This window comes from Polypterus senegalus, chromosome 17 (genome assembly GCF_016835505.1).
Source record: "Polypterus senegalus isolate Bchr_013 chromosome 17, ASM1683550v1, whole genome shotgun sequence".
In the NCBI taxonomy this organism is placed as follows: domain Eukaryota; kingdom Metazoa; phylum Chordata; class Cladistia; order Polypteriformes; family Polypteridae; genus Polypterus; species Polypterus senegalus.
In genome coordinates this window covers 35410988-35427468 of record NC_053170.1, presented here as the reverse complement: position 1 = coordinate 35427468, position 16481 = coordinate 35410988, and the positions used below count along the sequence as shown (strand labels likewise).

The 16481-nt window shown below is 39.9% G+C and overlaps 1 protein-coding gene across 1 annotated transcript in view; it reads left to right on the top strand.

The window, feature by feature from the left end:
- Positions 1-3484: 3484 nt before the first annotated feature.
- The window catches only part of LOC120518069 (uncharacterized protein C1orf232), a 32451-nt gene continuing 19454 nt past the window's right edge, over positions 3485-16481 (top strand). Inside the window, exons 1-2 of the mRNA XM_039740656.1 lie at positions 3485-3907; positions 10853-10927. Coding sequence (XP_039596590.1) covers positions 3815-3907; positions 10853-10927 — 168 coding nt within the window. The 5' untranslated portion in view covers positions 3485-3814. The remainder of the gene's footprint in view (positions 3908-10852; positions 10928-16481) is intronic.

Genomic DNA, 16481 nt, shown 5'->3' with positions numbered 1-16481 from the left:
GGACCAGTCAGTTGGAACCTCACACTCGTTTTCGATCACTTGTATCAAAATTGGAATCCGACAAGTCATAATCCAGATCAGAGATAATAGGCAAAGCTTTGTCCACGGAGTGTTTTGCTTTACGCATTCGCTTTGATCTCTCGCCATTATGTCAGTGCCATGTTTGCTTTTATTTGCGCCTTACTACTCACACAAGTGCAGGGAATCTCGGTCAAACCAATGAAGCTAACTTTACTTCTAGCAACGAGAGTCCAACTAAAACATAACAGTTGGTTTATAGTCGATTACCATCGTCAACTCCTCCTTTTGACAGAAGTCGACATCATCCCTGAAAGAGGCTAAATTAACCAACCTAAGGTTAAATGTCAGAGGCAGGGATTGTCCTTCAAGATCCCATGACTGCCAGGTTAGAGTGCCCCCTAGAGCTCCTCTGGTATAAACAAACCTCAGGACCCACAGGCACTCTGAAGCACTTTAGAGCAGCACACATTTTCTAATGACTAGCAGGTTGCAAACAGTCCTGCTCCTCTGCTTACACGTTTTGGTGTTGGAGAAATTCAGTAACTATGTAGCCTTTCCTCCTTCTAGTGGTCTCAGAGTAAGTAATTGCAGGGCACCCTCTACATTCACATGGATCTTTGCTCACACTAGCATGCAGCACAGCTCACAAAGTGCCTGATTGTTCTTTCTCCATCTTTAGCCCCCACTGGTATCTTCCTTCATTCCTTGTTCTTTCTCTTCCTCTTCCTCTTCCACTCTTGGAACATCTTTGCAATGGAACCACTTGTTACAATGTCTTGCTCTCCATCCATCCATCTATCCACCCATCTCTCTAAACATAGTATAAATATCTACAGCTATTTGAAAAAGTTTGGGAACCCCTCTTAATTCTTTAGATTTTTGTTTATCATTGGCTGAGCTTTCAAAGTAGCAACTTCCTTTTAATATATGACATGCCTTATGGAAACAGTAGTATTTTAACAGTGACATTAAGTTTATTGGATTAACAGAAAATATGCATCATAACAAAATTAGACAGGTGCATAAATTTGGGCACCCCAACAGAGATATTCCATCAATACTTAGTTGAGTCTCCTTTTGCAAATATAACAGCCTCTTGACACCTCCTATGGCCTTTGATGAGTGTCTGGATTCTGGATGGAGGTATTTTTGACCATTCTTCCATACAAAATCTCTCCAGTTCAGTTAAATGTGATGGCTGCAGAGCATGGACAGCCTGCATCAAATCATCCCATAGATATTCGATGATATTCAAGTCAGGGGACTGTGACAGCCATTCCAGAACATTGTACTTCTCCCTCTGCATGAATGACTTTGTAGATTTTGAACTGTGTTTTGGGTCATTGCCTTGTCCTGAGTAACTTCAACTTTGTGACTGATGCTTGAACATTATCCTGAAGAATTTGTTAATATTGGGTTCAATCCATCTGACCCTTGACTTTAACAAGGGCCCCAGTCCCTGAACCAGCCACACAGCTCCACAGCATGATGGAACCTCCACCAAATTTGAGAGTAGGTAGCTGGTGTTTTTCTTGGAATGAGATGTTCTTCTTCCACCATGAAAGTGCTTTTTGCTATGACCAGATATCTCAATTTTTATCTCATCAGTACAAAGCACTTGTTCCAAAATGAATCTGGCTTGTCTAAATGAGTATTTGCATACAACAAACGACTCTGTTTGTGGCGTGAGTGCAGAAAGGGCTTCTTTCTCAACACCCTGCCATACAGATGTTCTTTGTGCAAATTGCGCTGAATTGTAGAACGATGTACAGATACACCATCTGCAGTAGATGTTCTTGCAGGTCTTTGGAGGTGATCTGTAGGTTGTCTGTAACCATTCTGACAATCCTGCACATATTCCGCTCCTGTATTTTTCTTGGTCTGCCAGAACTGGGTTTAACAGCAACTGTGCCTGTGGCCTTCCATTTCCTGATTACATTCCTTACAGTTGAAACTGACAGTTTAAACCTCCGAGATAGCTTTTTTTACTCTTACCCTAAACCATGATACTGAACAATCTTTGTTTTCAGATCTTTTGAGAGTTGCTTTGAGGATCCCATGCTGTTACTCTTCAGATGACAGTCAAAGGGAAGCACAACTTGCAATTGACCACCTTAAATACCTTTTGTCATGATTGGACACACCGGTCTATGAAGTTCAAGGCTTAATGAGCTAATCCAGCCAATTTGGTGTTACAAGTTATCAGTATTGAGTAGTTACATGCATTCAAATCAGCAAAATTACAAGGGTACCCAAAGTTTTGCACAGCCAGTTTTTCACATTTGATTTAATTTCATACAACTAAATACAGCTTCACTAAAAATCTTTGTTCGGAAAACACCCCAGTACTCAGATGTTCCTAGGAAATGAAAGACATACCACTGTTATCTTTTTTGTTGAAAGTAGAGTCAATTATTATGCAGGCTGAGAGGGGTTCCCAAACTTGTTGATATGACTGTATAACCTCCTGACTTAAAGCTCATTGCTGAAGAAGTGGCTTTATATCCCAGTTACAGGCTACTTCTTAAACAATTCCTGCAAATCATTGTAGAGCTAGAAATGTCCCAAAATGCCCTGTAGCCTACCCAATAGAGTTTTTTTTCTGTATCACTAAACCCCACAGTCAGTCACTGTAGGTGTTGTTCCCCATCACAGGACACAGAGCTGAATCCACATCATGTGGGTGCTGTGTGCTGCCATCTGCAATTAGAGTAAATTCAGCCAGGCCTCTACCTTTCTTCCATAGTCACTTATTAAGCCTGTCGTCTTCAGTTCCTTCCTCCTAGTGACTGGTTTCTTGCTATACGTGCCATCTCCTATTCAGTAGACTTAGAGGTCACTCCTAGCCATTCCCTGTTGGCTATTTACCCACACTGGTACAGTATGTGAAGGGACTTTATTAACATTACTACTATTGCTTATTTCTTACAAAGTACATTGGTATAAAGAAAATGAAAAAAATTGTGGAATCATTATTTTCTGTAAATTCTTGATATCCCAGGATATCAACATTTCTAATATTTTTTATACTGAAGATATTTAACATGTCCACTGAAATCCATGAAAATCATTAGCAGGATGTTTTGGGGGGGTGCTCAACTCAAACCTGATGTTCAATGTACAAAATTGAAATAAGTACATTTTTTATCATAGATGACATTTACATTTTCATTCACAATGGGTGATGAATTCCTGATGGCTGTTTTGAATTTGCAAGACTCTGCTTAACTTGATACATCTGCATTGTGGCATAAATATTGTTGGAGAGCCACAACAAACAGGAAGAAAAAGGTTACAATTTTACTTAAGATCCTGAAAAATGTGGGACCATCCTAGGATCCTTGGTAACTGTTGATCTCACCTGCAGATTAAGTTGCCAGATGAGCTCGCTTGGCAGACTAACAATAGACACCAAGCCTGAAAAGTGATGGTTAAATTTTTATGGTGAAACATGATCTGGATTTCAGGTAGCCAATCACATGGACTTGCTGCAGAGTGCAGGTACGTGAACAGATGCTGGGCTGACCTGGCACACGGCTTTGGCTCTGGTAACACAACAGTCCCCCCCTCCAGCTTCGTCGCTCTCCTTAATTAGGGGAAATAAAAAAAAAATGAATACCCCAAACTTCAAAGCAAAGAGGATTTAACACAGCAACTTTTCATTTTTGGAGATTTTCAAAAACTCATTTTGACTTTTGAAATTTATGTGGACAAAAACAAACTAAAAGAAACTACAAAATAAATAAAAGAATAGTTGATGGTGCTGTAGAATTGCTAATTGCACAGGAACAAAATGAATTCCTCTGTCTGGAAAATATACAAGAGCAAAGTGCTGAAAACGTTCACAGACCAAGAAGAGGAGGAGGAAGAAGAAACAACTGCACCGGTAAGAAACTACATCTCTTGTAAACTGCTGCAATGTTAAACTGGCAGCAAATATTCATATGTCAGGCTGAAAGTCACCTAGTAAATGCAGTTATTTGTAAGTTGATGAGCAATGTGATTCTATTTCCAAAAATATTATTTATTCATCTTATTAACAATTACACAGTCAAAATTAGCAGAAACAAATGAAAGAGTTATAGAGGCTTATCATGTCGAAATGCAATTTTTTCTTTTATTCTGCATATTTCATAATAATGCTTGCAGTTCACTAAGAATCTGTTAATTTCATTTTATATATAAAATATCTATCTATCTATCTATCTATCTATCTATCTATCTATCTATCTATCTATCTATCTATCTATCATCTTTTATTATATAGTGCATTATCTATCTATCTATCTATCTATCTATCTATCTATCTATCTATCTATCTATCTATCTATCTATCTATCTATCTATCTAATATTGTCATAGTACTATTCAAACCCAGGGACTGTGCTGCATATCCCACATATGTGCAGGTTAAGTGGTTTGATAACAGTAAAAGAACCAAATTAAACATGTTTTGTAAAGGATGATGATGAATATAAATAAATAAACAAGGCACAACCCAGAAACAGTGCTATCCTATGAATATTATGGTGATAGAAGCTAAATAAATGGGCTATTGAAGAAAATCATTTGATCAATAAAAGTGAGGCGTCCAGAGTCATGCTAATATTCTTTACCATGACTGATAAGAGGATGACATCTTCAAGAGCAATACTGAGAGACAAACCTGGGGAAGGAAAATCAGAAGGAAAGTACAGGATATCTGACTTTTAAACAGTTACCCTTAATATGACGAGCATACATCCATGATGAGATTGCAGAAAGTCAGCTGGAGGTCTGGGCTGAAACTTGAAGAGGTCATCTATCTATCTATCTATCTATCTATCTATCTATCTATCTATCTATCTATCTATCTATCTATCTATCTATCTATCTATCTATCTATCTATCTATCTATCACTTAGTGCCTTTCTATCTATCTATCTATCACTTAGTGCCTTTCACATATCTATCTATCTATCTATCTATCTATCTATCTATCTATCTATCTATCTATCTACAGATTATTACAGACTTCCAAAAGGCATCTGTTTATTTACCCAAAACATGTAATGATTTATTTTTTTGTGGAATAATATAATTTTGAAGGAGAATGATGGGATTTATGAACATACTCTCCTATAGTATATTTCCCAGTTACTCAAATTAGATGAGCACAGGCAGCAGGAAAGAGAATATGCATGAAGCTCAGTGGAGGGATAATTTGGTGCACAATTATTTAAAGCCATGTTCACAATAACACCATCTTGCTATTAATCTTTACATTTAAAAATGACCAAGACTGTTGAGAGTCAAGCTGATACATTGCTAGAATGTGTTAAGTTTTAAACAAACTGCAGGTTTCTTCGACTAATTCTAAGTTGCCCATTTCAATGATTTGGTCATGGGCATGGACATTTGTTTCAGTATTTACTGTCTTCATTCAGTAATTTGCTTAAAATGGAAGGATGATATTTTATATAGACCTAACAACACCACAAGAAATGTTGTTGTGTTTGTCCAAAGCTTGGACATCGAGAGACAGGTGCCACCATCTTTTATTATGTGTGCAGTAACGACATGCATAGTGATGACTGATAAATTGGCATTTTTGACATTTAGAATTGTTTAACATTGTTTCATTTTTTGGAACACGTACATGCTTATTTGTTTCTATTTATTTGTTTTGTTGCTTATCTGGTGACGTCATTTTCTCCTCTGTTTTTGGATAGTTCTGGAACATTCTTTGGATGGCTGCAGCCATGATGTTAATAGTTGTTGTTATGATGCCTGTTTCTGGTCACATGACAAATACCACGTTGTTTCATTGGACTACCCAACTCATTACCCTTACTACCCTTGTTTAAAATGGTGTCAGGCAGCAGTTTGCCAGGATGGATGTTTTCTAAAAACAAACTCTGCATCAGTGAATGGAAAAATTCCAAGATATTAATAAGACTCTGTCTTTTTTTTAACTTTGATTCTGTTTTTTTATCTTATTTGATTTTGTTTAACTGATCTGGAAATGTAAACTTCTTGTTTATCCCCTGGCTATGTTTTATGTTTTTTATATGACTTTTTACATTGCTTTGAATCTCCTGGTTTCCTCCACCTTGCAACAATACATCTCAGAGTAACAGTTTCTATTTACCTATTCAGTGAGCAACATTTGATTGGTAAATGGCAGACATTTTCCAAAACAATATGACAACAACCATGAAAATAGAATCTAAAATGACAATACCTGGGGAAAAAAGAATCACACAATAAAGCTGTAATGACTTTAAAGAAATACATATTAAGATTAATAAAAATAGGAAAAACAATATAATAACAATAATACTAGTTTTAGCCAGTAGGGGGCAAACCACAGACACAACCACACAGACACAAGTCCCAGGTACAAATGCACGGCATATTACAATTATAATCTTACAAAAGCTTCCTTGTAATAATGGCACAGACACAGCTTTCTTTCTTTCTTTCTTTCTTTCTTTCTTTCCTCTCCTCGACTCCACTCAGGTGAGCTCTGTCTGTCATCCACATCCGACCCCAACTCAGCTGGATGACGCTGCGCAGCTTTGTTTTCTTATCTATGACCCAGGAGTATTTCTGGTTCTAGGGCATAGCCCACTGGCAGCACTTCCAGGTCAAACAGAAGTCCCCAAAAATAGGGATTATGAATCCTGGCAGCTCCTCCTGGTGGCCCCCACAGAACCCATCAGGGCTGTCCCATAGGACTACAAGTCCCAGCATGCCCTGCGGGTGTCTGCATGGGAATCCTAACACAGGGATGCTGCCATCTAGCGTATCCGGGGAGCAAACTGACTGAGAAGATTAACTCTGCCATAGTATCGGTCTCCAGGCCAAGGAAGGAACCTGAAGCTATCCCAACAGAGATGCCAGTGTAAGGAGTTGTCTGTTTTCTTCCTGCTTTTTTTTTCCTCTGGCCTCCTGGCCAGGCAATGGACTGGAACATATCCTGGCAGGGATGCCCACCGATGCGTGCTGTCTATTACACAGGCTAGACTGGTCTTCGAAGTTCAAGACATTACATTCATAACACTGGCAGGTGGTACATGACAGGTGTTGGCAATAGTACAACTTTTCTTAGCAAGCTTGACAGGTTTAATTTTCCCAAAGGAAGTTACCAGACTAAAAATGGCTGCCATACCCCAGGAATCCCTTTGTGAGGGCTGCACTCTTGAATGGCAAGCTGTATCCCAAGATCTGTCACTGATAGCAGGTGTGGAAAATATTATCTGATGACAAGTAAAGCCGTCTCTGCTTCCCTGTCAGACAATTACCTTTCTGGAGGATCAATTGCACAATATTTTTCTTATGCCACAGAAAAAGCCAAAGGAGATTTTTAATGATAAAGAATCAAGAGATAAAAAGTAGTTGAAAGCCTTTCAAGATTCGAAGCCAGCAAGTCTAAATTGATCCATCTTCATGCCTGATCAAAATAATAGGAGTCAAAGTCAAAAGAAAAAATAGCCAAAAGCAGAAGACTGATAAACAACATGCACTCAGCACCTCTGGTGGTCCGGCATAGAAATGTGGCTTAGGCCAAAATGGTGGCACCATTGGAAAAACAAAATGGTGCTCTGGGAAAATATTAAACTATTTTAATGTCTTTAAAAAAATGCTTTATACAAAAACTGCAATTCAGAACCTTTAAATGTAGCAAATGTACCAGGAGAAAAAGAAAATAAAGCCGTAAAAGATTTATAATGAAATAAAAGCTCAAGAATTTTATTAAATGCAACACAGAATATCATTGAGGAGCTAGTAACAACAAAGGGCATCTGAGGGAAGTCTTTTACATGTAGAACAAAACTCAAGAAAGACAATAATTAAACAAAAATGGAGTGTTTATTGCAAAATAAAACAAGGGAGAAAATACAGGAAGAACACAAAGTAGCAAAGTAAACAGAACTGCAACAAACTCTCCTGCCGGTCTTAGTCTAACAACATGGATCTCAAACCCTAACGTGTGCGGTGGAATTGTTCACCCACTTGCCTACTTCTCTTTCCTTTTCCCTGTCTCTCTCTTTCTCTCTCTCTCTCACTCTTTCTTTCTGTCAGTCCTAATCTCTCCTCCTCTCAATGTTTGAACATTTACAACAAACTCTTATCCCATCTCTAGACTCAAATGACCTTAAAAGGCAGCATTAAACTTCTTCCTGGGGCACAGGCTGGCCCTTCTTTTTCCTTTTGGGGCACAAGCCTTGGACGTAAGCTTCTGTGCTTTAGTGTTTCTACACTTCCATGCCTTCTGCTAGCCTTAATGGCGCAGGTCTAGCAAGCAGTTCCTATGCCGCAAACTCCAATAAAGGGACCCTGAAAAGCTACACATTCCAAATAGGATCCACACGCTCTGTAACAGCCCCTTCTTTTCTTCTCAAACCTCACTTACTGTTTAAGGGGATTGGCAGGTATTCCTGTTACCTGCCAAACTGACTGAGTGTCCTCTAGTGTTCTGGCAGATATAGCAAGCTTTCCATCCAGAACTCCCTTTTCTTTCACTTGTATTGTAGTGTCTATGGTTGCTTGCTTGCTTTCTTTCACGGTCACACTTAACATGCCACAAGTTTTATCTGTGCTTCTGACTGTCAAGAGCAGAATCTCTGCTGCTGCCAGTTATTTGCTCTCACCTGGAGAACATCTACAGGACTTATGGCTGCCCACTGCCAATCTAGTCCTGCTCTTGCCCTTGTGATTATCTTACTAGCTACACACCCATTTACAACCCGTATTAACCCATTTCATAATGGAGTTCTGCTTGGATAGCCAGCCAAGGAAGTGTCACCAAATACTAACCACACAGTTGCTTCTTTTAGTACTTGGTCACATGCCACCTGTTCTGAACAAAAGAGTTTATGTAAATTGCAGGACAGCTTATTTTACTTTATGCTAATTATATATATATATATATATACTGTATATACAGTATATATATACTGTATATATATAGTATATTGTGACGTGTCTTGTCATTGCATGGACTGTAGGGAGTGGAAGCAGTGTTGCTGGAGCGAAAGGAAGAAAGCATCATGTGGTGAAGGGAGCGAACAGTTAAAGAGTAGGCAAGAGGTAGATAGGACGAAAACAGGTTATTTTTGTTATTTTGCAATTTTTTCTTTTATTCTGCATATTTCATAATAATGCTTGCAGTTCACTAAGAATCTGTTAATTTCATTTTATATATAAAATATCTATCTATCTATCTATCTATCTATCTATCTATCTATCTATCTATCTATCTATCTATCTATCTATCTATCTATCTATCTTTCTTTCTCTTGTTTATTTATCAGATCCCTTTATCTAAGGTATCGCCACAGATGGAAGGAGCCCTGGGATCCCAGCTAGATGGATGGACCAGGGGAGATAGCGTGTTGAGGTCGTTCTCTCCCCCCGTAATGCTAAAGGGGAGCCCCCCGGGTTGCTGTGGCACCATCGATTCCTGCAGGGCACACTGGGATTTGGGATTTACTGCAGCCCTGTGGGTGCCGCTGCGGAGGCTGCAGAGCCCTATTATGTCGGGCTTCTGCCACACCTGGTAGTACATCCAGAACATGCTAATGGGCCACGTGGAGTGCAGCTTATAAGAAAGCCAGCTGCCACTGCTCAGAGTGCCAGAGTCAAGAGGAAGAGAGACAAAGTTTGCCTGAGTTGGAGTGAAGGTGACTGAAAGAGAAAGAGAGAAAGAAAGCTGAAAAGAAGGCAAACAAAGTGCTGTGTTGATTTGTATTGTATTGTACTGTGCTGCTGTGGGAATGAAAGGGAAGCATTTCCCACAGAACTAAACGTGTGTTGTGTTTCAAAACTTGTGCCTCATGTCTGTCTGTATCAGGTTTGGGCGATTCTCTTGTGTCCCCTGCAGACCACGTTGTATTACAAAGCAAGTTATAACACATGCAAGAATGAATATTGTTACTACAAATAAAAATTAAGGATTAAGAAGAAATTAGTCAACATATTCCTTTACTACGCATGCCCTGTAATTTTTTTCCACATAGCAATGACCCTGTGTGAGAAGAGGTGGTTCTGTTACTTTTCCTTTTGTAACATATCTACTGCTCATCCATCTGTGTATTCATTTTCTCAATTTGCACAATCCCATGAAGGATCATAGGGCAGACCAAATTTCAGCAGCACAGTGCACAAGTCTGGAGCTAACATTATACGGGTAGGAGACAGCAATTCAAAATCATGTATGCACTCACATTTGCTCTTTGAAACTTGGCCAGTTTTGACTCACTGGTTGGTATAACCTACATGAATTTGTGATGTGAGGGAAAAGCAATCCAAGCTTGGAAACAAAATTATGTAAGCCTCACAGAGACAGCAACCATACTGGTTTGCTGGAGTGGTGAGGCAGCTGTGCCAACCACTGTCTCCTTATACTACTTACTACCAAGTACAGTACATGGTTTATTATTTTACTGGAAGAGTTCTGCCTGATCAAATGAATTAATGCTTTTGAGAATTTTCAGTATCTGGATTAAGACTCCATGCAGGTCACCATTTCAATTTAGGTCTAAAGAAATCCATTTGCCCTTAGCCTGCCACAGTAAGCCGTTGTCTTCATTCCAGGGATAGCCAATTTCTGTCAGAGAAGGAGCAAGACTTTGAGCAAGTGAAGCGTGAAAAGGGATGTTGCAGCCCGAGTGGTGTTTTCAGATTGGCAAGCATAGCGATGATAATGAGTTAAAGGAGGATCATGAAAAAGATTAGCAATGTAGTGTAATTTAAACTTTGCCATGGTGAAACCTTAAATTAACATCTAACAGAATTACAGATGGCTTACTTATTGATTTATGAATTTGTTTGTTTGTTTTTTTAGGAAGAGGAGCAGACCGCTGTAACCCCATCTCAGGCTGAGGATGGCTCAAGTACGATGTCCCAGTTGGCCAAGAAAGTAAGCTTATCCCGTTTGCTGTCAGTTGTGTGTTGTGCATCTCCAGATTTAATGGCTTCCTCACCTTTCCTTATAATTTTTGTAAAGTCTGACTGACTCACTATGATAAAGTTGTCATTGTACTATAAGTACACGGTCTAAAAATACATGCAAATACATGCAAAACTAAATATACTGTAATTCAGATTTATTTGCTTTTTAACTGTTGCATTAAGGATTTCTAAACATTTAAAAATGTGTGCTTACATCCGCATCCCCATTTAGGAGAAATCAGCTACCAGAGAAGGATGAACGTTGTAAGGTAATGACATCTGCAATGAAAATAAGACTATAGCAGTTACATTAAATTACTCACTTGACAATTTCATCCAAAAGGATATAAACACAAGCATAAAATAATTAATCTAAATTCAATTTATTTTTATATATTTTTTATTGACAAACTCAGAATGCTATACACATTAAAAATATAGTTAAAATAAAACACATTATAAGATTCAAAGCTACGCAATGAAACAGCTTACAATTTGTATACACTCTACACATATTGATTTCAGTGTTCATTTATTGGTCTGTATGATGGCACATTCAGAGTGTTAATTGACATAACATAACATGCATCCGCATTCTCCAACCTACTTCATCTAAGGCAGGATCATGGGAGGTAGACACCAATCCCAGCACCTCTGGAAGCAAGATGGAACCAGACCTGGATGAGGGATCAGGGCCATCTTACCAGCATCATAGGCCCCCGGGCAAAGCAGCACACTGGGCTCTATTTTGATAGCAAAACAGAAACAGACATAGGCATCAGAAACATCGTGGGCCCCTATGCTCTTAGGGCCCCCGGCCAGTGCCCATATGTTAAGATGGCCCTGAGGTGCCATTTTATCAATGGGCTTCTGTCTTCTGCAACCTTAATTTGGATGGACAAGTTCAAAATTGAACAGTATACTTATTCTTTATTAGTTTCAAAGGGCTATTAAGAGTATAAATATGATAAGTAAATTGTAAATATCTACCATAGGTAGGATAAATAATTAACCCGGGCTCACACAGTGAGCAAGCAGTCAAAATTAAATTCAGTAATGGATATTAAGAGTTTAAATATAATACATAATTTGTAAATATCTACTGTTTCTACAGTTGAGACACAGGCAGGATAAATAATAACCTGGGCCTGCATAGTGAGCAAGTGGTCAAAACATTGGGGATTACTGTCAGGTAACAAAAATTAATTTATAGACCTCATTTTGCTATACAGCAACAAGTGAGTCAAATTTCTTTACAAAAAGTAAAATAAGAATTACACAGCTATACATTTAAAATAAAACAAAGAAATTAATAAATAAACAGGAGTAGATACATCTCTATATAGGGCGGCATGGTGGCGCAGTGGTAGCGCTGCTGCCTCACAGTGAGGAGACCTGGGTTCGCTTCCTGGGTCCTCCCTGCGTGGAGTTTGCATGTTCTCCCCATGTCTGCGTGGGTTTCCTCCGGGCGCTCCGGTTTCCTCCCACAATCCAAAGATATGCCGGTTAGGTGGACTGGCGATTCTAAATTGGCCCTAGTGTGTGCTTGGTGTGTGGGTGTGTTTGTGTGTGTCCTGCGGTGGGTTGGCACCCTGCCCAGGATTGGTTCCTGCCTTGTGCCCTGTGTTGGCTGGGATTGACTCCAGCAGACCCCCGTGACCCTGTATTCGGATTCAGCAGGTTAGAAAATGGATGGATGGATACATCTCTATATACAGGGTGAGTCAAAATGATTTTTTTTACACTAATGGATTATTTTTAGAGTGGCACGGTGGCGCAGTGGGTAGCACTGCTGCCTTGCAGTATGGAGACCCAGGTTCGCTTCCCGGGTCCTCCCTGTGTGGAGTTTGCATGTTCTCCCCGTGTCTGCATGGGTTTCCTCCCACAGTCCAAAGACATACAGGTTAGGTGGATTGGCGATCCTAAATTGTCCCTAGTGTGTGTGTGTGCCCTGGGATGGGCTGGCTCCCTGCCCGGGGTTTGTTTCCTGCCTTGCGCCCTGTGTTGGCTGGGATTGGCTCCAGCAGACCCCTGTGACTCTGTAGTTAGGATATAGCAGGTTGGATGATGGATGGATTATTTTTATCTTGACCACACCTTTCCAGGTCAATGCATATGTCATGGTGGACCATTGCCATGGCCTCCACACTCCCCTGATTTGACACCCTGTGATTTCTGGTTATGGGGTATGGTGAAGGAGTGCATGTGTAATAGGAAAGTTCATGATATTAATGACCTGAAGGACAGAATACAGACTGTGGTATCATCTATTCCCCACGAAATGTGTGTCCGGGCTTTAAATGGTACTGTTGCTCGTTGGTTTTTGTGTGTTGAACATGATGGTGAACAGGTTTAGACATTCCTGTAAGTCATCTTGCACATATGAAGTATGTTTTGTGAATAAATTGTTTCCACCATTCAAATGTTAACATAATTTTCACTCACCCTGTATATAAAATCTATCATCTGTCTGTATGTCTGTCCGTTTTTTACGAGAGAACTGCTTAACAGATTCTGATCTGGTGTTTTTATATAATTTGCTTGAACATCCATAATCATAGTTTGCTTGTGGTACCGATTTAGAAACACGCAGCGGGACACGGGGAGGGCCCTCCTCATTCACACGCCAGCCTCAGGGCCTATCTTACATCCACTTAGCTAGCGATCGAGAGAGAACTACTTAATGGATTTAGATCAGGTTTTTTTCTATAATTTGCTTGAACATTCTGGACGATTTTGTGATTTCTCTCATTGTGCAAGAATCATAGTTCACTTGCAAGAGCGATATATTTTAGGTAATCCGAGACAGAAGCTGCGGGCCAAGGGTAGGGGGAAGCGTGATGTCAGGAGTGGGGAGCCGGGCGGGGTCCTCCTCGCTGTCCTATTTCACTACTATGTGGGTGGAACTGTGGGGGACGGCTAGTCTCATATATAAAGATCAATGTCTGTGTGTGTGTGTGTTTGTTCTTTACGAAATTCCGCACCCTTGCTCCAGTCTCAACAAACTTTTGTACACAAAACTAAACTATTTTGAAAGACAAAATTTTGACCCTGGGAGTACATTTGGGGGATTTTTTTTCCTTTTTACTACAATAAGTTTCAAGTACAGTGCCACCTGGTGGCTCAGAGCAAAAGAAACACCAGAACAGAGTGAAGCCAGACTATCAAACAAAAAGATCGGATCTTAAAATTACTTACCTTGTACAATGCTGGGTGCTGCTGCTTGTTAATAAATAAATAAATAAATTAATTAATTAACTAAAGATAAAGTCCCTCACAAAAATAAGCATAACTTAAATTATTTTAAACTTTAAGCATTTTCTAAGTCTAGAGTTATAGTAGCTAAAGCCACAGTCCAGATTAATAACGTATGCTATGGTCAAATGACAGGGACAGGAAAACAAAACCCCAGATGACGAGAAGTTGGTGAAGGTAAACCTCAGGGATTCCATGGCTAAAAGGCCGCCCAGGCCCCTGGTCATTTTGCAGTCCATAATTGTCAAAATGTTATTTATTACTGTTGCAATGCACCATCCTGGAGGACTTGATGGAGACACATTCATAGTTGTAGATGTTCATATCTTTCCCAACATGAAAAGCTTTGTCCAGGTGGCTGTGAAGCAAGAAAAATGAAAACCAAAAAAGAAAACAGAGATAAATAGTAGTTAGTGACAAGTGCACATCTTTTAAGTATGCAATCCCTCATATTATGTTCTATTAAAACAGATAATAAAAAGGAAATTATGAAAAAGACAAATTAAAAAAGTGGGGATTTAAACGTATCTCATAAATGTTCCGTAATGTTAGTCCAGCGTTTCTGTATTGGTAAAATATTCCTGAGTTTTGGCACATCAGATCTCCAACTCTTTTATACTGTAGATTGCTCTGCCACACTGGTGAGACTTTCACAAGTCCTCACAGTGCTGTGTTCAGCCACACTGATGTACTGTATGTGTTTACAGTTCTCAGCAGGAAGAGCTTTGTAACATTTATGTGAAGTTTACCTTCAGTAAACTTCCAGCAGTAGCCCGTCTAAACCATTTATCATGAACTTTTCTTGCAGACCAATTGCTTATGATCTAAAACAGGCGCACAGGAAATGTCTGCCCATCAGCGCCTTTGCTGCTCTGTGTTAATATGAAGACGATTTGGGATTTTGCTTTGATTGTCCTTTGTCTCTAGGCACCATAAAATTAACGACAGCACTTTCTGAAATTACGGTATTTACGTGTGCCTTTCTGTTAATGCTAAATGCAAATGTATCATGTCAGGCCCATGTCTTTGAATTGTAACATAACATGACTCCAATAGAGTCCAATTTAGGGCTGGAGGAGGCTGAAGCCTATCCTAGTAACATGGTGCCTAAGGCAGCAAATAGTCCTGGACAGTCGAGTCCTGCACACATTCACACTCACACGCACACCAGTTAACCTAACATACACGTTTTTGGGAATATGAGAGGGAAAGAAGAATGCAGAAATGATGATTGTAAAGTAAGTGTAGATCAGTGGTCTCAAACTCCAGTCCTGGAGGGCCGCAGTGGCTGCAGGTTTTCATTCTAACCCTTTTCTTAATTAGTCACCTGTTTTGGCTGCTAATCAACTTCTTGTGAATTCATTTTAATCGACTTGATTTTTTAAGATTTGTTTCCCTAAATTTCTTCATCGTTCCTCTGAATTGCTTCATTTCTTTCCTTAAATGGCACCCAAACAGAAATCAAATGTTAAGTGAGGAAGACCGACTAAGTCAGGGTCTCAGACTCCAACCAATTTCACTCCAACCAGCTGCTTAATGAGGTGCCAAGTCTTCTTGTTAATTAAACCTGTTCTTTAATTCCATGGCTTGTTGCTGCTCTCATTGTGTAATAGCAGACATTTCAGAAATTGTTGATTTTCTCTTTTCTAAGAGCACTGTTAAAATGTTTTGGGGACCTGAGCAGATCAACATTCCTTTCTTTATTTTCAGATGTTGTATGATGGACACAGTTTGCTGGTCCAGTTTTGGCACATTTTGTATCTCATTATCATTTGGCTGTTAATTAAGGAAAAAGAAAGGGTCTGACTGCGGTGGGCTGGCGTCCTGCCCAGGATTTGTTCCTGCCTTTTGCTCTGTGCTGGCTGGGATTGGCTCCAGCAGACCCCCGTGACACTGTGTTAGGATATAGCGAGTTGGATAATGGATGGATGAATAGATAAAGGGGTGGCAAGGTGGCACGGTGGGTAGCACTGCTGCCTCGCAGTTAGGAGACCCGAGTTTGCTTCCCGGGTCCTCCCTGCGTGGTGTTTGCATTTTCTCCCCGTGTCTGTGTGGGTTTCCTCCCACAGTCCAAAGACATGCAAGTTAGGTGCATTGGCGATCCTAAATTGTACTTGGTGTGTGCGTGTCCTGTGGTGGGCTGGCGCCCTGCCCGGGGTTTGTTCCTGCCTTGCGCCCTGTGCTGGATGGGATTGGCTCCAGCAGACTGTGTTAGGATATAGCGAGTTGGATAATGGATGGATGGATAAAGGGTCTGAGCCTTCAAG